Source organism: Pezoporus flaviventris, unplaced genomic scaffold (assembly GCF_033815535.1).
Source record: "Pezoporus flaviventris isolate CSIRO_AGI_PZ_B2104156 unplaced genomic scaffold, CSIRO_AGI_Pfla_v1 ptg000179l, whole genome shotgun sequence".
NCBI classification, from domain to species: Eukaryota; Metazoa; Chordata; class Aves; order Psittaciformes; family Psittacidae; genus Pezoporus; species Pezoporus flaviventris.
This window is the reverse complement of record NW_026892727.1, coordinates 289,590-310,610: the sequence shown is the minus strand read 5'-3', so window position 1 is coordinate 310,610 and position 21,021 is coordinate 289,590. Positions and strand designations below refer to the sequence as shown.

At 52.4% G+C, this 21,021-nt stretch overlaps 1 protein-coding gene across 1 annotated transcript; it reads left to right on the top strand.

Moving 5' to 3' along the window:
• Nucleotides 1–4,123: 4,123 nt before the first annotated feature.
• Nucleotides 4,124–20,996, top strand: LOC133262020 (olfactory receptor 2D3-like). Its single transcript, XM_061440893.1, has 2 exons — nucleotides 4,124–4,309; nucleotides 20,586–20,996. The coding sequence occupies exons 1-2, from the start codon at nucleotides 4,191–4,193 to the stop codon at nucleotides 20,809–20,811; spliced, it is 345 nt and encodes a 114-aa protein (XP_061296877.1). The 5' UTR covers nucleotides 4,124–4,190; the 3' UTR covers nucleotides 20,812–20,996.
• The last annotated feature ends 25 nt before the right edge of the window (nucleotides 20,997–21,021 follow it).

The window sequence follows — 21,021 nt, the reverse complement described above, 5'->3', positions numbered from 1 at the left end:
GGACACCTGACCCAAACTGACCAAAGAGCTATTCCATACCACTACACGTCATTCCCATGATGTAACTGAGAGTTACCTGGAAGGGCTAGGACTCCAGGTTAGAGGAGGTATTGGTCGGTGCTTGGTCATGCTGCGGGGCGAGTTATCGGTCGGCTGGGGCTGAGGTGTTGTATTCTGTTCCCTTGTTACTTCCTTTATCATTATTATTCTTGGTGGTAGCAGTAGTGATTTGTGTTATACCTGCGTTACTAAACTGTTCTTATTGCAACCCGTGGGAGTTGCATTCTTTTAAATTCTCCTCTCCGTCCCTCTGGGAGTAGGGGGAGGGCAAGAACTGGGGGAGTGAGTGAGTGAATGAGCTGCCTGACTAGTTTTAAACCACTTGGCCTGGCCTTGCTTTGCCTTGCATTGAATTGCCTTGCCGTACCTTGCATTGCCTTGACTGTCCTGGCCTAGCCTGGTCTTGCCCTGCTTGATGTGGCCTGTCCTGGCCTTGCAGGGCTTGCCTTGCCTTGCCTTGCTTTGGCCTTTCAGGGCTGACCTAGCCTTGCCTTCCCTTGCCTTGCCTTGCCTTTCCTGGGCTGGCCTAGCCTTGCCTTCACTTGCCTTCCCTTGCCTTACCATGCCTGGCCTTGTCTGGCATTGCCTTGCCTTGCCTTGCCTGGCATTCCCTAGCCTTGACTTGCCTTGCCTTGCATTGCCCTGCCTTTCATTGCCTTGCCTTGCCCTGCCTTGCCTTGCCTTTTCTTGATCTGCCTTGAACTTACTTGCCCTGACTTACCCTGCCTTGCCATACCTTGACTTGCCTTGCCTTTCGTTGTCTTGCCTTGCCTTTCCTGGCATTGCCTTGCCTTACCTCGCCTTGCCTTGATCTGCCTTGAACTTCCTTGTCCTGCCTTGAACTTCCTTGTCCTGTCTTGCCCTACCTCTCTGTGCCCTGCCTTACCCTGCCCTGCCCTGCCCTTCCTGGCCTTGCCTTACCTTGCCTTGCCTTGCCATAACTTGTTTTGCTCTGCCTTGCCTTGCCTTGCCTCGCCTCGCCTTGCCCTGCCTTGCCTTGCACATCCTGCCCCTGTCTTGCCTTGCTTTTGCAGGGCACTGCAGGTACAGCTGAAAATTCCCTGACTCATCCTTGGTCCATGGTTGAGTTGCTTTGGAGATAAATCTGACTTTACAGCTCTAACACCAAAAGGAACTGTTCACCTTCACGTGCAGCAGACACACAGATCTCTTGCTGTGCCATGTGCACTTGAAAGTTACTGAGGAAAGTATCCATGGGCTGGGAAAGGAAACAGCTCAGGAGGGAATTTTTAGCTAATTGTTGCTCTTCCTGGTAAAACCTGTAGGGCTCTAGCATCTTGTTCCATATTTTCCGTGGTCACTGGAATGGGTTTCATTATTAAAAAAAGTATTTCATTTTCTACTTCCCTGTGTTCCAGGAGAAACAGCAACAAGGGCCTCCCCTTGTGCCACAGCTTGTGACACTGTGCAAGACATGACCAGAAAAACAGCTGGGCTGGTACTTGTGGAGAAGCCTGTGGGCTGTAGAGCTTCATCAGGGACAAGGACAGGTTTCTGTGTAAGCACTGACTCAGTTCAGCCCAGCTGTGCTGTAGTGTAGAGCAGCACCCCTCGCTGCCCTGTGCGGAGTCGGGGCTGGGGTGCGTGCTCCCCACCCCTTCTCTCCAGCCTCCTTTCTCTGCAGTGAAACAGAAACTATGTTCCCTGAAGAAATTCTTTCCGGGGAGGGTGGTGAAACACTGGAATGTGTTTCCCAGAGATGTTCCTCATGCCCCTTATGAAACTGTTTAGAAAGAATGCTGAAAGAATCACTTCCACAGATACCAAAAAGTGATTTTAATGTGAATTTCTAAAAGCAGGATTCCTCAGGATTTGGTGGCGAGGCCCCACTCCACCATCTACAAAAAGAGATTGTGTCAGACTTGGCAAGGATTTATCCAAGACTGGATTCAAGTGATTTACACAGCACTGAACTGAAATCATGTGTATAGAAACTGCAAACAGAAAGGAATAAGGGAGACCCTCTTGTTGAGGCACAAGGTTCAGATTGGATCTCTTTGCTTTCTATGCTCCCTCTCTGAGAGCAGTCTGCGTGCACCTGAATTCCATCAGCCTGGTATTCATCTGAAGGATCACAAATGCCAGCTAGCAGCAGTTTGCATTTGTAAACTCAATCACAGGATTTCTAACAGCACTTGATATTGAAGCTGATATACACCCACTTGCAATTAAATATCCAACCTGACACTTGGTTGCTTAGTCGTTAAGAATTTCTTAAATGGGTTTAAATCAATTATATATATGGACAGGTTTCTGCATGAACATAACTGATTTCTATGCTCTAATGTATAGAAGAATGTTTAACAACAAACAGAATAGGATATAAATTAGTGAAATTAAGGTAGGATGTAAAATTCAACTTTAAAGCCCCAGTTGCTGTTGCTGACCATCCAAACAGGGTATCCCACCAGAGATGTTCTCATGCTCAGTGTGTGGACTTCCCAGAGATAGGTTAATGGTTGGACTTGATGTTCTCAAAGGGCCATTTTTGAAAATAATTGATTGATTGTGAGAAACGAAGATTTTTATCCGTAAATCTTTGTATCATCAGAGAAATGGCACTGCAGGAAGGCAGTGTGCCTCCCAGCTGAGGGAGGGAAGATCATTGCTTGCTTCAAGCTGTTTCCCATGGTGTTTCCCTGGAGCCCCAGGGAGGCCTGGAAGGAGCCCAGGGGGCAGAGGCAGAGCCACCTTGGGCTGGGCCTCTGCTGCTAAGCTGGGACTGATTGGAGACCTGCGAGACACAGGGCGCTTAAAGGCACTTGGCAGTGGAGGATGCTGAGGAGGAGGAACCTTCTGAAGGAGAAACCTTCCCAGCCCTGTTTGTGGTAAGGCACTGGGTGCAGGGCAATGCAGCTGCAGTTTCTCTCTGTGTAGATAAGGAGGAGGATGTGCTGCAGAGCAGGGCTTCTCTCTGCACCATGCAGGGACAGGACAAGGCAGGTACCTTGTGCCGGGGCTGGCTGCAGGGTGTGAATGTGGGTGTGCAGGCAGGGGTGCCCAGCGCTGCCCTTGCAGCAGGGTCCCTGCAGCCCAAAGGCTGTGTGCAGGGGCAGGGACTCTGCTGCCTGCCAGGGTCACCACTCGGCCTGCCCTGGAGCTCCCCATAGAGCTTGGGGGGAGCTGAGGGGAAGGGAACAGCCCCTGTCAGGGAAGGGAAGTGCTGGGTGGGTGACGCTGCTCCAATCTGCCGTCACTCTGAGCACTTCTTCAGAGGGTCCCTCTGAAAGACACTGAGGCATCATTTACCTGATAGGGAAGGATCCTGAACTTTGATGGTTTTTCCTCTTGATGGGCAGGGTGGGCAGTGGGAGCTGGGAATTTACTTCTCTGCTTTGGGGGAGGCACCGAGAGCCTTGAGAGGGCTTGTGTGAGCTGCTCCTGAGCCCCTGCACAGGCAGGGGTGTTCAGGGCAGAGCTGAGCACACAGCCCATGGCATGGGCTCTGGGAGCACTGAGAGGGAGCAGAGCTGGGCACAGAGCAGCAGCTCCTGGCCGGAACAGCTCCAGGCAGCAGAGATATGGAAGGGCAGGGAGTGGGGGGAAAGTGCAGCCCAGCCCTGGGGAGGGTGCGTTCAGGCAGCTCTCTTGGGGTCTGGCACTGGAGGTGGCTGCTGCCCGTGCTCTGCCCCCAACAGCCCTTTGCTTCTCAGCGTGAGAGCTCTGTGGACTGTCCTTTGAAACCGTTCTCCCCTGGTCTCAGCTCAGGACAGATGTTTGTTGGAGTTCTTAAGATCAATTTGTGTGTGAAGGCACCTTACAGGCAGTGCAAGTTTGAGCACAGGGCAAGTGGGAGAGGACTGGTGGACACTGCAGCTCTCTTGGTTCTGCAAAGAACTGAGACTTTTTGCTCTGAGCAATGCTCTTCTGATTGAACCTAGGAAGAAGCCTCAGCAGTGTAATGACATGACTGGTGATGACACAGAACCTCTCCTCTGCTTCTAAAATGTGCTCAGTTGTGAATGTGTAAACTGAACTTCTGTATCTGACATCCCTCCTGTCCTAACCTGTCACTGCCTTTTTCTCCTCTGACGGTGCCCCATGCCCAGAGGCAGCACATATCCAACGGCAGCTCCATCACCCAGTTCCTCCTCCTGCCATTCGCACACATGCGGGAGCTGCAGCTCTGCCACTTCTGGCTCTTCCTGGGCATCTCCCTGGCTGCGCTCCTGGGCAACGGCCTCATCATCACCAGCACAGCCTGCGACCAGCGCCTCCACACCCCCATGTACTTCTTCCTCCTCAACCTCTCCCTGCTGGACCTGGGCTGCATCACCACCACTGTCCCCAAATCCATGGCCAATTCCCTTTGGGACAGCAGGACCATCTCCTACACAGGTTGTGCTGCACAGCTCTTTTTCTTTCTCTTATTCCTTTCAGCAGAGTATTCTCTCCTCACTGCCATGTCCTATGACCGCTACGTGGCCATCTGCAAGCCCCTGCACTATGGGACCCTCCTGGGCAGCAGAGCTTGTGTCCACATGGCAGCAGCTGCCTGGGGCAGTGGCTTTCTCAGTGCTCTTCTGCACACAGCCAATACATTTTCACTGCCCCTGTGCCGAGGCAATGCTGTGGAGCAGTTCTTCTGTGAAATCCCCCAGATCCTCAAGCTCTCCTGCTCACACTCCTACCTCAGGGAAGTTTGGCTTCTTGTGGTTGGCATCCTGATTGCTGTTGGCTGTTTTGTTTTCATTGTGGGGTCCTATGTGCAGATCTTCAGGGCTGTGCTGAGGATGCCCTCTGAGCAGGGACGCCACAAAGCCTTTTCCACGTGCCTCCCTCACCTGGCTGTGCTTTCCCTGCTTCTCAGCAGTGGCACATTTGCCTACCTGAAACCCCCCTCCATCTCCTCCCCATCCCTGGATCTGGTGGTGTCAGTGCTGTACTCGGTGGTGCCTCCAGCAGTGAACCCCCTCATCTACAGCCTGAGGAACCAGGAGCTGAAGGATGCTGTGAGGAAGCTGGTGACCAGATGTGTTTCAGCAGATATACGCTGCTTGCTTTACCCTGCAAAGGGCTTCCAGTGTAGGTCATGACAGGCCATGTCTGTCTTTCCTGCTTTGTATTTGTTTTCCTATTTCAATTTGTGATGATGTTGTCTTCATAGAAATGCCAGTTTTCATCTCCTAAATAAGTTGCCACTCGTGTTGTGTGACCCACAGACTTTGTGTCACTCTGGTCTCTGATTGTATTTAAGGGAAATAAATGATCCTGCAGCAAGTTCTTCTCTGTGATATGTCCTCACATGGCAGGAATGAAGGGGAATGAAAGCAGCTTTCTGGCTGCTCCAGCTCTGGGATGGCTGCTCTGTGCCTGCAGCAGGAAGAGCTCTTGGGGAGCCCATTGAATGGGGCTGTTGTGCTGGTGTGGGGCGATGGGAAGGCATGGGGGGGCTGCAGAGCTCTCAGGATGTTTTGGGAAGGGGAGCAGGGGACACAGGCATCCCTGCAGGGGACTGCCCTGCAATGGCACAGGCTGGGGCTGCCTGGCTGAGAACAGCCCATGGGAAAGGTCTGGGTGGGCAGGAGCTGGACAGGAGCAGCGTGTGCCCTGGCAGCAAGGGAGGACAGCAGCATCGTGGGCTGTATGAGCAGGAGCACGGCAGGAGAACAAGGGAAGGGATGATCTGGAATCCTCCATCCAGGTTTCACATCCCCAGTTCAGGAATGCTATTGGCAAGCAGGTGTGGGTTTATCAATGGGCCCTCAGGACAAGCAGGGACTGGATCAGGGTGCCTGTGGGGAGAGGCTGAGGAAGCTGGGCTTGTCCAGCCTGGAGAAGGGAAAGCTGATGGGGACCTGAGATCTTGGGAAGGGAAGGCTGTTGGGGACTGGCTGCCTGTAGCGGCAAGGAGGTCATGGAGAATACAGAGCCAGGCTCCTCACCATGGTGCCTGGTGGGAGGACAAAAGGCAGTGGGGGATAGTGACAGAGGAGAGGTTCAGCCAGGAGAGAAGGAAACCTTGTTCCCATCGGCTCAAGCAAGTGCTGCATCAGGTCACCCAGAGAGGCTGTGCAGTCTCTGGCCTTGGGGATTTCAGCTTACACTGAATCAAGCCCTGAACCACTTGCTCTGACCCTGTTCCTGGTGGGTTTGACTTGAGACATCCTGGGGTCCCTTCCAACCCCTGTTCACTCTGATCCTACAGTGATGGGCTTATGAAGGGTCACAAAGATGCTCTAAGGGCTGGAGCACGTCTCCAATGGAAACAGGCTGAGAGCTGGGGGTGTTCAGCCTGGAGAAGAGAAGGCTCCAGGGAGACATCTTAGCAATCTTCCCGTGTCTAAGCAGGGCCTACAAAAAATCTGGAGAGGGGCTTTTTATGAGGCTGTGCAGTGACAGGACAAGGGGGAATGGCTTTAAGCTGAAAAAAAGGAGATTCAGCTTGGACATTCAGATGATGTTGTTCCTTTTGAGAGTGGTGGGACACTGGCACTGGGTACCCAGAGAAGCTGTGTCTGCCCCATCCCTGGCAGTGTTCAAGGCCAGGTTGGATGGGAGTCAGCTTTGCTCTGAAGCAGTGCTTTGTCCAACTGTGATGTTCACAAGGGATTTCAGATGAAATCCAACTTCATTGTAAATTTCACTACTTGTACTCATGACTCAAGTGAGTCTGGGCTGCACAAGAGAGGATCAGCACGGCCTTAGAGTCATTTGGACTGTGTTATTTATTTACTGGCATAACACTGCTGAGGTGGTTTTTGTTTGATTTTTTTTTGGGAGGGGGGTGCTATAAAACATTCTTTGTATGACAGAAAGTCAGAACAATATTGAAACAGGGAGAAGTTCTCAGCTCCTTGTAGCTTAGTGCAGAGCAAGGAGGGCTGCAGTGTCCATCAGTCCTATCCCATTTGCCCTGTGCTTACAACACTTGTGTATGATGCCTTCACACACAAAGTGATCTTAAGAACCCCCACAAACACCTGTCCTGTGCTGAAAGCAGGGGAGCATGGTTTCAAAGGGCAGATCACAGAGATCTCATGGGGAGAAGCAAAGGGCTGTAGGCAGCAGAGCGTGGCCAGCAGCCACCTCCAGTGCCAGACCCCAAGAGAGCTGCCTGAACGCACCCTCTCCAGGGCTGGGCTGCACTTTCCCCCCACTCCCTGCCCAGGCTATCTGAGAACTTTCCCTCATGGGAACATGCCTCCACATGGCACATGGGGAATGCCCACTGCTGGGGGTGCCTGAATGCTGCTCATCATGCCCCATGAGCCCACCTTCCTGTCTCCCTCTCCTGCCCTACCCAAACTTGACTGGAATGCAGGATCCATCCCTGAGCCTGGGGAATGCAGGAACCTCCTGCAGTGAGGTGTGCAAAGCTTCTGTGAGACACTTGTTAGTGTGGGCAGAGTGTGGGGTTTGTGCAGCGGAGAGGGTGCTGCAGGCAGGAAGCTGTCCCATATGAGGTGCCCTGTCCCCAGAGCATGGGGTACCTTGCACCCAAGGACACCACCTTTCTTTTTGGCTCTTGCTAAGAAGTTCTCAATCCAGACCATTGCCTTTTCCCACTGATCTCCCATGGTGCTTAGTTCTCTATACTGATGGCATCACCCATTCCTCTAGAAACCTCCTTTACATCAGCTTGCTGAGGGATATTCACTCCACCTGCTGAATTGACACTATAGTAGCAGCCTACAACTAGGTGAAATGTGACTTCAGAGATGATGTAGTTTTTCTCGCTAGCAGGAAGAGAAGGAAACCTCTGCAAAGTGCAGCTTGGAAGGTTCAGACTCAAAGTTAGGAAAGAGAAATGTCTCTCAAAAGGTGGACTTGTGGTGCAAGAGGTCACTCAGGAAGTCTGGCTCAGCCCATGGCTTTGTGTTTCAAGGAACAGACAGCGATGGTTGCAGAGATGGGACTGAAGGTACAGAAATGCCAGGTGACAGCTGGGTGGGAAAGCAAGATGGGGGTCAACAGCCTGAAGGGAAAGAGGTGCAGGCATGGGCCAGTGTAGGACAGCCTGCAGCAGAGATGGCAGGGTTCTGGCATGGCTGAAAGGCCCAAAAGAACAAAAGGCCTCTGTGCCCTGGACTATGGCAGTTGCCTTTTTCATCAAGGCCTATGAGGAGAACTTTCATTCTCAGGATTTCAGGCTCTGCTTCTCCAAGGGCTGTGGTCAGGGCTTGGCCTTTCTGCATCATCAAACAAACGAAGGGCTTTCGCACCATCAGACAACTGCACTTATATATTCTTAGAGGTGTCATAGAGGTGTCATAGAGGAGTCATAGTGGAGTCTTAGACAAGTCATAGTGGAGTAAAAGAGGAGTCATAGTGGAATCATAGAGGAGTCACAGAGGAGTCATAGAGGAGTCACAGAGGAGTCATAGAGGAGTCATACAGACGTCATAGTGGAGTCATAGAGGAGTCATAGTGAAGTCATATAGGAGACATAGTGTCATATATTCTTAGAGGTGTCATAGAGGAGTCATAGTGGAATCATAGATCAGTCATAGTGGAGTCATGGAGGAGTCATAGAGGAGTCACACAGGAGTCATAGAGGAGTCATAGAAGAGTCATGCAGCAGTCATAGAGGAGTCATAGAGGATTCACAGAAGAGACGTAGAGTAGTCATGTTGGAGTCACAGAAGAGTCATAGTGGAGTCCTTGAGGAGTCATAGAGTCATAGAGGAGTCATACAGGAGTCATATAGGAGTCATAGAGGAGTGATAGAGGTGTCATAGAGGAATGAGAGAGGAGTCATAGAGGATTAATAGAGGTGTCATAGAGGAGTCACAGTGTCATAGATTGATAGAGAAGCCATAGAGGAGTCATCAAGGACTCATACAGAAGACATAAAGGAGTTATAGTGGAATCATAGTGGTGTCAAAGAGGAGTCATAGTGTCATAGAGAAGTCATAGAAGAATTGTAGAGGAGTTGTAGAGGGGTCGTAGAGGTGTCGTAGAGGAGACATGGAAGAGTCATGGAGGAGTCATAGATGAGTCATAGTGGAGTCATAGAGGATTCATAGAAGAGTCACAGATGGGTCATAGAGGGGTCATAGTGGAGTCATAGAAGTGTCATGGAGGGTTCATAGAGGATTCATAGTAGAGTCATAGAGAGGTCATAGAGGGGTTGTAATGGGGTCATAGTGGAGTCATAGGGGCTCATAGAAGAATCTTAGAGGGGTCATAGAGGGGTCATAGAGTTGTCATAGAGGAGACATAGAGGAGTCATAGAGGAGTCATAGAGGAGTCTTAGAGGAGTCTTCGAGAGTAATAGTGTCATTGATTCATAGAGGAGTCATAGAGGAGTTGTAGAGGAGTCATAAAGGAGTCATAGTAGAGTCATCTAGGAGTCATAGGGGAGTCTTAGAGGAATCCTAGGGGAGTGAGTCATGGAGAAGTTAGACATAGAAGAGTCTTACAGTCATAGAGGTGTCTTAGAGTCATAGTGGAGTCATAGAGGAATCATAGAGGCGTCATAGGGGCATCATAGAGGAGTCATAGGGGCATCATTGAGGAGTCTTAGTGGAGTCATAGAGGAATCATAGAGGCGTCATAGGGGCATCATAGAGGAGTCATAGGGGCATCATTGAGGAGTCTTAGAGGAGTCATAGAGAACTCCTTGAGGGGTCTTAGGGGGGTCTTAGGGGACTCTTAGAAAGGTCATTGGCGAGTGTCCTGGGTTTAGCAGTAGCAGTCATTTTTCTCCTTCTTAGTAGCTGGTGCAGTGCTCTGGTTTTGACTTTCGGCCTGGGAACAGAGCTGGTAACACCAATATTTTTAGTTTCTGCTCAAATGTTTTGGCCTAACGAAGGACTTTGTGAGCCTCATGCTCTGCCAGGGAGGAGAGGAAGCCGGGAGGTAGCAGAGACAGGATACCTGACCCAAACTGACCAAAGAGGTATTCCATACCACCACACATCAATCCCAGGATGTAACTGAGAGTTACCTGGAAGGGCTAGGTCTCCAGGTTAAAGGAGGTATTGGTCGCTGCTTGGTCAGGCTGCGGGGCAAGTTATCAGTCAGCTGGTGCTGAGGTGTTGTATTCTCTTCCCTTGTTACTTCCTTTATCATTATTATTCTTGGTGGTAGCAGTAGTGATTTGTGTTATAGCTGAGTTACTAAACTGTTCTTATCGCAACCCGTGGGAGTTGAATCCTTTTCGATTGTCCTCTCCGTCCCTCTGGGAGTGGGGCGGGGCAAGAAGGGGGCAGTGAGTGATTGAGCTGCCTGACTAGTTTTAAACCACGACACTTGCCTTGCCTAGCCTTGCCTGACTTGGCCTGGCCTGGCCTTGCCTTGACGTGCCTTCCTTCCATTGCCTTGCCTTGTAATGACTTGCCTTGTATTGCCTTGCCGCTCATTGAGTTGACTTGCCTGGCCTTGCCTGGCTTGGCCTTGCCTTGCCTTGTCTTGCCTGGCCTTGTCTTCCCTTCCCTGGCCTTTCCTTGCCTTTCCTGGCCTTGTCTTGCCTTGCCTTGCATTGCCTGGCACTGCCTTGCCTTGCCTTGCCTGCCCTTGCCTTGCCTGCCCTTGCCTTGCTTTGCCTTGCCTTGCATTTCCTTGCCTTGCCTGGCCTGGACTCCCCTAGCCTGGCCTTGCCTGGCCTTACCTGTCCTTGCCTTGTCTTTCCTTGCCTTCCATATCCTGGTCTTACCTTGCATTGACTTACCTTGCCTGTTTTTTCCTGGCATGGCTTGGCCTGCCCTTGACTTGCCTTGCATTGAATTGCCTTGCCGTACCTTACATTGCCTTGAATGTCCTGGTCTAGCCTGGTCTTGCCCTGCTTGACATGGCCTGTCCTGGCCATGCAGGGCTTGCCTTGCCTTGCCTTGCATTGCATTGCCCATCCTTGCATTGCTTTGCCTTGCCTTGCCCTGCCTTGCCCTGCCTTGCCCTGCCTTGCCTTGCCTTGCATTGCCTTGCCTTGCCCTGCCTTGCCTTGCCTTGCCTAGCCCTGCCTTGCCTTGCCCTGCCTTGCCATGCCTTGCCTGGATTTTCTTTGCCTTACCTTGCTTGGCCTTGCCTTGCCTTGCCTTCCCTTGCCTTACATTGCCTTACCATGCCTGGCCTGGTGTTGCCTGCCCTGGTCTGGCTTTGCCTGGCATTGCCTTGCCTACCTGTCCTTGCCTTGCATTGCCTTGCGTTCCCTTGCCTTGCCTCGCATCGCCTTGCATCGCCTCTCATTGACTTGCCTGGCCTGGAATGGCCTTGCCTTTCCTTGCCCTTGCCTTGCCTTGCCTTGCATTCGCCTGCCTTGCCATGCTTTTCTTTCCCTTGCCATGCCTTTCTTTACCTTGCCATGCCTAGCCTTGCCTCACCTTGTCTTGCCTCGCCTTACCTTGCCTTGCATCTCCTCACCATGCATTTCCTTCCCTTGCCATGCCTTGCCTTGCCTCGCCTTGTCTTGCCTCGCCTTACCTAGCCTTTCGTCTCCTCACCATGCATTTCCTTCCCTTGCCATGCCTTGCCTTGCCTCGCCTTGTCTTGCCTCGCCTTACCTTGCCTTGCGTCTCCTCGCCATGCATTTCCTTCCCTTGCCTTGCCTTGCCTTGCCTTCCCTTGAATTGACTTCCCTTGCCTTACCTTCCCTTGTCTTACCATGCCTTTCTATGATTTTCCTTCCCTTGCCATTCCTTGTCTTGCTTTGCCTTGCCTTGCCTTGCCTTGTCTTGCCTTCCCTTGAATTGACTTCCTTTGCCTTACCTTCCCTTGCCTTACCATGCCTTGCCATGCCTTTAATTCCATTGCCATGCCATGCCTGGCCTTCCCTTCCCTTGCCTTGCCTGGCCTTCCCTTGCCTTGCCTTTCCTCGCCTTGCCTTCCCTCACCTTGATATGTCTTGCAATGACTTTCCTTCCCTTGCCATGCCATGCCTTGCCTTCCCTTGCCTTGCCTCACCTTGCCTGGCTTCGCCAGGACTTTCCTTCCATTGCCATGCCTTGTCTCGCCTTGCCCTGCCTTCACATTGCCTCGCCTTGCTTAGCCTTGCCATGCCTTTCCTTCCCTTGCTTTTTCTTGACTTGCCTTGCCTTTCCTTGCCTTGCCTCGACTTGTGTCGCCTTGCCTTGCCTCACCTCATCTCACCTCGCCTTGCCTGGCCTTAAATGGCCTTGCCTTGCTTTTTCTTGCTTGACCTTGCCTTGCGTTGCCTCGCTTTGCCTCGCCAGGTCTTTCCTTCCCTTGCCTTGCCTGGCTTTGCCTCGCCTCGCTTCGCCTTCCTTTGCCTTGCCTTGCTTTCCCTTCCCTTGCCTTGCCTTGCTTCGCCTTCCTTTGCCTTGCCTTGCTTTCCCTTCCCTTGCCTTGCCTTGCTTTTCCTTGCCTTGCCGTGCCTTGCCATGCCATTCTTTCCCTTCCCTTGTCTTGCCTTGCCTCGCCTTGCCTTGCCTTGCTTTGCCTGGAATTGCCTCACATTGCCTCACCTTGCCTCGTCTAGCCTTGCCCTGCCTGGTCTGGAATGGCCTTTCCTTGCCTCGCCTCCCGTTACCTCGCTTCGCCTCGCCTTGCCTCGCCTTGCCTCACCTTCCCTTGCATTGCCTTGCGTTGCCTCGCTTTGCCTTTCCTTGCTTTGCCTCGCCTCGCGTTGCCTCACCTCGCCATGTCTTTCCTTCCCTTGCCATGCCTTGCCTTTCCTTTCCTTGCCTTGCCTTGCATTGCCTTGCCTCACCTCGCCTCGTCTTGCCTCGCCTCGCCATTACTTTCCTTCCTTTGCCATTCCTTGCCTTGCCTTGCCTCTCTTCACCTCTCCTCGCCTTGCCTGGCCTTTAATGGCCTTGCCTTGCCTTGCCTCACCTCACCTCGCCATTACCTTCCTTCCTTTGTTTTGCTATTCCTAGCACTGCCATGTCTTGCATTGCCTTGCCTTGCCTTGCCTAGCCTCGCCTTACATTTCATAGAATCATAGAATCATAGAATCATAGAATCGTTAGGCTTTGAAAGGACCTTAAGATCATCCAGTTCCAAACCCCCTGCCGTGGGCAGGGACACCTTACGCTAAATCATATCACGCAAGGCCTCATCCAACCTGGCCTTGAACACTGCCAGGGATGGAGCATTAACAACCTCCCTGGGCAACCTATTCCAGTGCCTCACCACCCTAACAGGAAAGAACTTCCTTCTTACATCCAACCTAAACTTCCCCTGTTTAAGTTTTAACCCATTACCCCTTGTCCTATCACTACAGTCCCTAATGGAGTGTCCTCCCCAGCATCCCTATAGGCCCCCTTCAGATACTGGAAGGCTGCTATGAGGTCTCCACGCAGCCTTCTCTTCTCCAGGCTGAACAGCCCCAACTTCCTCAGCCTGTCTTCATACGGGAGGTGCTCCAGTCTCCTGATCATCCTCGTGGCCCTCCTCTGGACTTGTTCCAACAGTTCCATGTCCTTTTTATGTTGAGGACACCAGAACTGCACACAATACTCCAGGTGAGGTCTCACAAGAGCAGAGTAGAGGGGCAGGATCACCTCCTTCGACCTGCTGGTCACGCTCCTTTTGATGCAGCCCAGGATACGGTTGCTTTCTGGGCTGCAAGTGCACACTGAAACTGGCTCATGTTCATTTTCTGATCCACCAGCACCCCCAAGTCCTTCTCCTTGGGCTGCTCTGAATCTCTTCTCTGCCCAACCTGTAGCTGTGCCTGGGATTGCTCCGACCCAGGTGTAGAACCTTGCACTTGGCATGGTTAAACTCCATGAGGTTGGCATCAGCCCACCTCACAAGCGTGTCAAGGTCCCCCTGGATGGCATTCCTTCCCTCCAGGGTATCAACTGAACCACACAGCTTGGTGTCATCGGCAAACTTGCTGAGGGCACACTCAATCCCACTGTCCATGTCAGTGACAAAGAAATTAAACAAGACCGGTCCCAACACCGATCCCTGAGGGACACCCCTCATTACTGGTCTCCAGCCGGACATTGAGCCATTGACCACAACTCTTTGCGTGTGGCCATCCAGCCAGTTCTTTATCCACCGAGTGGTCCATCCATCAAATTGATGTCTCTCCAATTTAGAGACAAGGATGTCATGTGGGACAGTGTCGAACGCTTTGCACAAGTTCAGGTAGATGACATCAACTGCTCTACCCCTGTCCATCAGTTCTGTATCCCCATCATAGAAGGCCACCACATTGGTCAGGCAGGATTTCCCCTCAGTGAAGCCATGCTGGCTGTCACCAAGCACCTTGTTGATTTTCATGTGCCTTAGCATGACTTCCAGGAGAATCTGCTCCAAGATGTTGCCAGGCACAGAGGTGAGACTGACTGCTCTGTAATTCCCTGGGTCATCCATTTTCCCCTTCTTGAAAATGGGGGTTATATTTCCCTTTTTCCAGTCATCGGGAACTTCACCTGATGCCACAATTCTTCAAATATGATGGCCAGCGGCTTCGCAACTTCATTTGCCAGCTCCTTCAGGACCCGCGGATAGATCTCATCAGGACCCACGGAATTGTGCACGTTCAGATTTTTAAGATGGTCTCGAACCAGTTCCTCTCCTACAGTGGGCGCAAGGTGTTCATTCTCACAGTCCCTGTATCTGCCTTCCAAGACTTGGGTGGTGCAGTCAGAGCCTTGGACAGTGAAGCCTGAAGCAAAGAAGTCATTCAGAACCTCAGCCTTCTCCAAATCCTGTGTAGCCAGTTCTCCTGAGAGCTTCCTGAGGGCGCCTACATTATCCCTACTCTGTTTTTTATTTGCTATGTACCTGTAGAATCCCTTCCTGTTATCTTTAATACCTCTAGCTAAGTTTAATTCTAACTGAGCCTTAGCTTTCCTAACCTGGCCCCTAGCTTCTCAGACAACATCCCTGTACTCTTCCCAGGCCGCCTGTCCTTGCTTCCACGTTTTAGAAGCCTCTTTTTTTTTCCTTCAGTGTTTCCTCAGCAGCTCCTTTTCGATCCAAAGAGGTCTCCTGGCCCTCGGGCTGCACTTCCTTCTGGTTGGGATGCAACACTCCTGAGCTTGTAGCAGGTGATCCTTGAATATCAACCAACGGTCTTGGGCCCCTCTGCCCTCTAGGGCTATATCCCATGGAACCTTCCGAAGCAGGTTCCTGAAGAGGCCAAAGCCTGCTCTTTTGAAGTCCAGGGCAGTGAGCTTGCTGCACGCTCTTCTCACTGTCCTGAGGATCTCAAATTTGACCATCTCATGATCGCTGCATCCAAGGCTGCCCTGGAGCGTCACATTTCCAATGAGCCCTTCCCTGTTGGTGAGCACGAGGTCAAGCATGGCACCTCTCCTTGTCGGCTCCTCTATTACTTGCAGAAGGAAGTTGTCTTCTACACAATCGAGGAACCTCCTGGAATGCTTGTGCCGGGCCGTACCGTCCTTCCAACAGATGTCAGGGTGGTTGAAGTCCCCCATGAGAACAAGGGTCTGCGAGCGTGAGGCTTTTCCTATCTGCCTATAGAGTGCTTCATCTGCAGGTTTCCTTGCCTCACCTTGCCTTCCCTTCCCTTGCCTTGCCTTCCATTGCCATGCCTTGCCTTGCCTTCTCTTTCCTTCCCTTGCTTTGCCTCGCCTCGCATCACCTTGCCTTGCCATGGCCTTTAATGGCTTTGCCTTGCCTTATCTTGCCTTGTCTTGTATTGCGTTGCCTCACCTCGCCTCACCTCACTTTGTCTTGCCTTGCCTCCCCTCGCCTTGCCATGCCTTCAATTCCCTTTGCTTGCCTTGCCTCGTCGTCCCTTCCCTTCCCTTCCCTTCCCTTCCCTTCCCTCGCCTCACTATGTCTTTATTTCTGTTGCCCTGCCTTGCCTCACCTCGACTCACCATGAGTCACCATGCCTTGCCTTCCATTGCCTCGCATTGCCTCGCCTCGCCATGCCATTCCTTCCTTTGCCATGCCTTGACTTGTCTTGCCCTGTCTTCCCTTGCCTTGCCATGCCTTGCTATGCCTTTCCTTCCCTTGCCATGCTTTGCCTTGCCTTGGGTTTCCTTCCCTTGCTTTTTCTTGCATTGCCTTGCCTGGCCTTGACTGACCTGGCCTTTCCTGGCCTTGCCTTTCCTGGCCTTGCCTTCCCTGGCCTTGCCTTGCCTTCCCTTGCCTTGCCTTGCCTTGCCTTGCCTTGCCTTGCCTTGCCTTGCCTTGCCTTGCCTTGACTTGACAGCCCTTTCCTGGCATAGCCTGGTCTGGATATGCCTTGCCTTGCCTAGCATTGCTTTGCCTGGCCTTGCATTGCCTTTCCTTTCCTTGCATTTCCTTGACTTGCCTGGCCTGGCCTGGCCTGTCATAGGCTTGCCTGGCCTGGCCTTTCCTTGCCTTTTCTTGCCTTGCCATTTCTTGCCTTGCCTTGCCTTGCCTTGCCTTGCCTTCCCTAGCCTTGCATTGCCTTCCCTTGCCTTGCCTTCCTTTGTCTTGCATCGCCTTGCCTTGCCTGGCCTTGCCTGGCCTGCCCTAGCCTGGCCTGGCCTTGCCTCCCTTGCATTGCTTTGCCTTGCCTTGCCTTGCCTTGTCTTGATCTGCCTTGAACTTCCTTGCCCTGCCTTACCCTGCTTTGGCATGCCTTGACTTGCCTTGCCTTTCATTGCCTTGCCTTGCCTTGCCTGGCATTGCCTTGCCTTGCCTTGATCTGCCTTAAACTTACCTTGCCTTGCCGTGCCTTGACTTGACTTGCCTTTCATTGCCTTGCCTTGCCTTTCCTGGCATTTCCTTGCCTTCCCTTGCCTTACCTTGCATTGATCTGCCTTGCCCTTCCTTGCTCTGCCTTGCCCTACCTATCCGTGCCCTGCCTTACCCTGCCCTGCCCTTCCTGGCCTTGCCTTACCTTGCCTTGCCTTGCCATAACTTCTTTTGCCCTGCCTTGCCTCGCCTCGCCTTGCCCTGCGTTGCCTTGCGCATCCTGGCCCTGACTTGCCTTGCCTTTGCAGGGCACTGCAGGTACAGCTGAAAATTCCCTGACTCTTTCCTTGGCCCATGATTGAGTTGCTTTGGAGATAAACCTGACTCTACAGCTCTAACACCAAAAGGAACTGTTCATCTTCATGTGCAGCAGACACACAGATCTCTTGCTGTGCCAGGTTCACTTGAAAGTTACTGAGGAAAGTATCCATGGGCTGGGAAAGGAAACAGCACAGGAGGGAAGTTTTAGTTAATTATTGCTCTTCCTGGTAAAACCTGTAGGGCTCTAGCATCTTGTTCCATATTTTCCAAGGTCACTGGAAGGGGTTTCATTATTAAAAAAGTATTTCATTTTCTACTTCCCTGTGTTCCAGGAGAAACAGCAACAAGGGCCTCCCCTTGTGCCACAGCTTGTGACACTGTGCAAGACGTGACAAGAAAAACAGATGGGCTGGTACTTGTGGAGAAGCCTGTGGAATGCAGAGCTTCATCAGGGACAAGGACAGGTTTCTGTGTAAGCACTGACTCAGTTCAGCCCAGCTGTGCTGTATCGAAGAGCAGCACCCCTCGCTGCCCTGTGCGGAGTCGGGGCTGGGGTGCGTGCTCCCCACCCCTTCTCTCCTGCCTCCTTTGTCTGCAGTGAAACAGAAACTGTATTCTCTGAAGAAATTCTTTCCGGTGAGGGTGGTGAGACACTGGAATGTGTTTCCCAGAGAAGTCCCCCATGCCTCTTGTGAAACTGTTCAGGATTTAGGGAATGACTGATCAACCTGAAAGAGCTCCTTGTATGAGCAGGGAGTATCCAACTTTCCTGATCTCTGTGTGCTGCTCCCACCTTTGCCGGGCAACCAGAGCTCCTGATGCAGCCAGGGAGCAGCCAGCATCCAACTACTTGCACTGTGCAAAGGCTGGGGCCTAACAGGAACTCCTGGGGAAGCAGAGGGCTCCAGGAAATGGGGGGGAAATGCATCAGCACATTCCACCCCGTAACTAAAGTCAGTCCATCATTCTCAGAGTGCTGTGCTCACCTCTTGCCGCTGTGCCAACAAACAGAGTAGTGCTGAATTCCAGTTATAAATCGAGGGCGATGTTTGGTTGCTTTACCCATAGAGGTGTTGCTTTACTCATAGAGGTATCATAGAGACGTCAGAGAGTCGTTTAATTACAATTATATATATGGACAAGTTTCTGCATCAGCATAACTTGTTCAGCTGATTTCTATGCTCTAATGGATAGCAGAATGTTTAACAAGAAACAGAATAGGATATAAATTAGTGAAATTAAGGTAGGATGTAAAATTCAACTTTAAAGCCCCCGTTGCTGTTGCTGACCATCACACCAGGGTATCCTGTCAGAGAGGCTCTCATGCTCAGTGTGTGGACTTCCCAGAGATAGGTTAATGGTTGGACTTGATGTTCTCAAAGGGCCATTTTCAAATTAATTGATTGATTGTAGGAAACAAAGATTTTTAGCCTTAAATCTTTGTATCATCAGGCTGTTTCCCATGGTATTTTCCTTGAGCCCCAGGGAGCCCTGGAAGGAGCCCAGGGGGCAGAGGCAGAGCCACCTTGGGCTGGGCCTCTGCTGCTAAGCTGGGACCGAGGGGAGACCTGTGAGACACAGGGAGCTTAAAGGCACTTGGCAGTGGAGGTTGCTGAGGAGGAGGAGGAGGAACCTTCTGAAGGAGAAACCTTCCCAGTCCTGTTTGTGGTAAGGCACTGGGTGCAGGGCAATGCAGCTGCAGTTTCTCTCTGTGTAGATAAGGAGGAGGATGTGCTGCAGAGCAGGGCTTCCCCCTGCACCATGCAGGGACAGGACAAGGCAGGTCCCTTGTCCCAGGGCTGGCTGCAGGGTGTGAATGTGGGTGTGCAGGCAGGGGTGCCCAGCGCTGCCCTTGCAGCAGGGTCCCTGCAGCCCAAAGGCTGTGTGCAGGTGCAGGGACACTGCGGCCTGCCAGGGTCAGCACTCGGCCTGCCCGGGAGCTCCCCATGGAGCTCGGGGGGAGCTGTGGGGAAAGGAGAAACCCCTGACGGGGAAGGGAAGTGCTGTGTGGGTGATGCTGCTCCAATCTGCCGTCACTCTGAGCACTTCTTCAGAGGGTCCTTCTGAAAGACACTGAGGCATCATTTACCTGATAGGGAAGGATGCTGAACTTTGATGGTTTTCCCTCTTGGTGGGCAGGTTGGGCAGTGGGAGCTGGGAATTTACTTCTCTGCTTTGGGGGAGGCACCGAGAGCCTTGAGAGGGCTTGTGTGAGCTGCTCCTGAGCCCCTGCACAAGCAGAGATGCCCCTGGGCAGAGCCCTGCTGCTGGAGGGGGTGGGCAGGGCAGAGCTGAGCACACAGCCCATGGCATGGGCTCTGGGAGCACTGAGAGGGAGCAGAGCTGGGCACAGAGCAGCAGCTCCTGGCAGGGACAGCTCCAGGCAGCAGAGATATGGATGGGCAGGGAGTGGGGGAAAAGTGCAGCCCAGCCCTGGGGAGGGTGCATTCAGGCAGCTCTCTTGGGGTCTGCCGCTGGAGGTGACTGCTGGCTGTGCTCTGCTGCCCACAGCCCTTTGCTTCTCAGCGTGAGAGCTCTGTGGACTGTCCCTTAAAACTGTTCTCCCCTGGTCTCAGCACCGGACAGGTGTTTGTGGGAGTTCTTAAGATCAATTTGTGTGTGAAGGCACCTTACAGGCAGTGCAAGTTTGAGCACAGGGCAAGTGGGAGACGACTGATGGAAACTGCAGCTCTCTTGGTTCTGCAAGGAACTGAGACTTTTTGCTCTGAGCAATGCTCTTCTGATTGTACCTAGGAAGAAGCCTCAGCAGTGTAATGACATGACTGGTGATGACGCTGAACCTCTCCTCTGCTTCTAAAATGTGCTCAGTTGTGAATGTGTAAACTGAACTTCTGTATCTGACATCCCTCCTGTCCTAACCTGTCACCGCCTTTTTCTCCTCTGACGGTGCCCCATGCCCAGAGGCAGCACATGTCCAACGGCAGCTCCATCACCCAGTTCCTCCTCCTGCCATTCGCACACACGCGGGAGCTGCAGCTCTGCCACTTCTGGCTCTTCCTGGGCATCTCCCTGGCTGCGCTCCTGGGCAATGGCTTCATCATCACCAGCACAGCCTGTGACCAGCGCCTCCACACCCCCATGTACTTCTTCCTCCTCAACCTCTCCCTGCTGGACCTGGGCTGCATCTCCACCACTGTCCCCAAATCCATGGCCAATTCCTTCTGGGACACCAGGGCCATCTCCTACACAGGCTGTGCTGCACAGCTCTTTTTCTTTGTCTTTTTCATTTCAGCAGAGTATTTTCTCCTCACTGCCATGTCCTACGACCGCTACGTGGCCATCTGCAAGCCCCTGCACTATGGGACCCTCCTGGGCAGCAGAGCTTGTGTCCACATGGCAGCAGCTGCCTGGGGCAGTGGCTTTCTCAGTGCTCTTCTGCACACAGCCAATACATTTTCACTGCCCCTGTGCCGAGTCAGTGCTGTGGAGCAGTTCTTCTGTGAAATCCCCCAGATCCTCAAGCTCTCCTGCTCACACTCCTACCTCAGGGAAGTTGGGCTTCTTGTGGTTGGTGTGTGTTTATCATATGGGTCTTTTCTGTTCATTGTGGGGTCCTATGTGCAGATCTTCAGGGCTGTGCTGAGGATGCCCTCTGAGCAGGGACGCCACAAAGCCTTTTCCACGTGCCTCCGTCACCTGGCTGTGCTTTCCCTGCTTCTCAGCACCGGCGCATTTGCCTACCTGAAATCCCCCTCCATCTCCTCCCCATCCCTGGATCTGGTGGTGTCAGTGCTGTACTCGGTGGTGCCTCCAGCAGTGAACCCCCTCATCTACAGCCTGAGGAACCAGGAGCTGAAGGATGCTGTGAGGAAGCTGGTGACCAGATGTGTTTCAGCAGATATACGCTGCTTGCTTTACCCTGCAAAGGGCTTCCAGTGTAGGTCATGACAGGCCATGTCTGTCTTTCCTGCTTTACATTTGTTTTCCTGTTTCGATTTGTGGTGATGTCTTCATAGAAATGTCAGTTTTCATCTCCTCCTCCTTAAGTAGCCACTCGTGTTGTCTGGCACACAGGCTTTGCGTCAATGGAGGTGTCTCACTTTATTTAAGGGAAATAAATGATCCTGCAGCAAGTTCTTCTCTGTGATATGTCCTCAC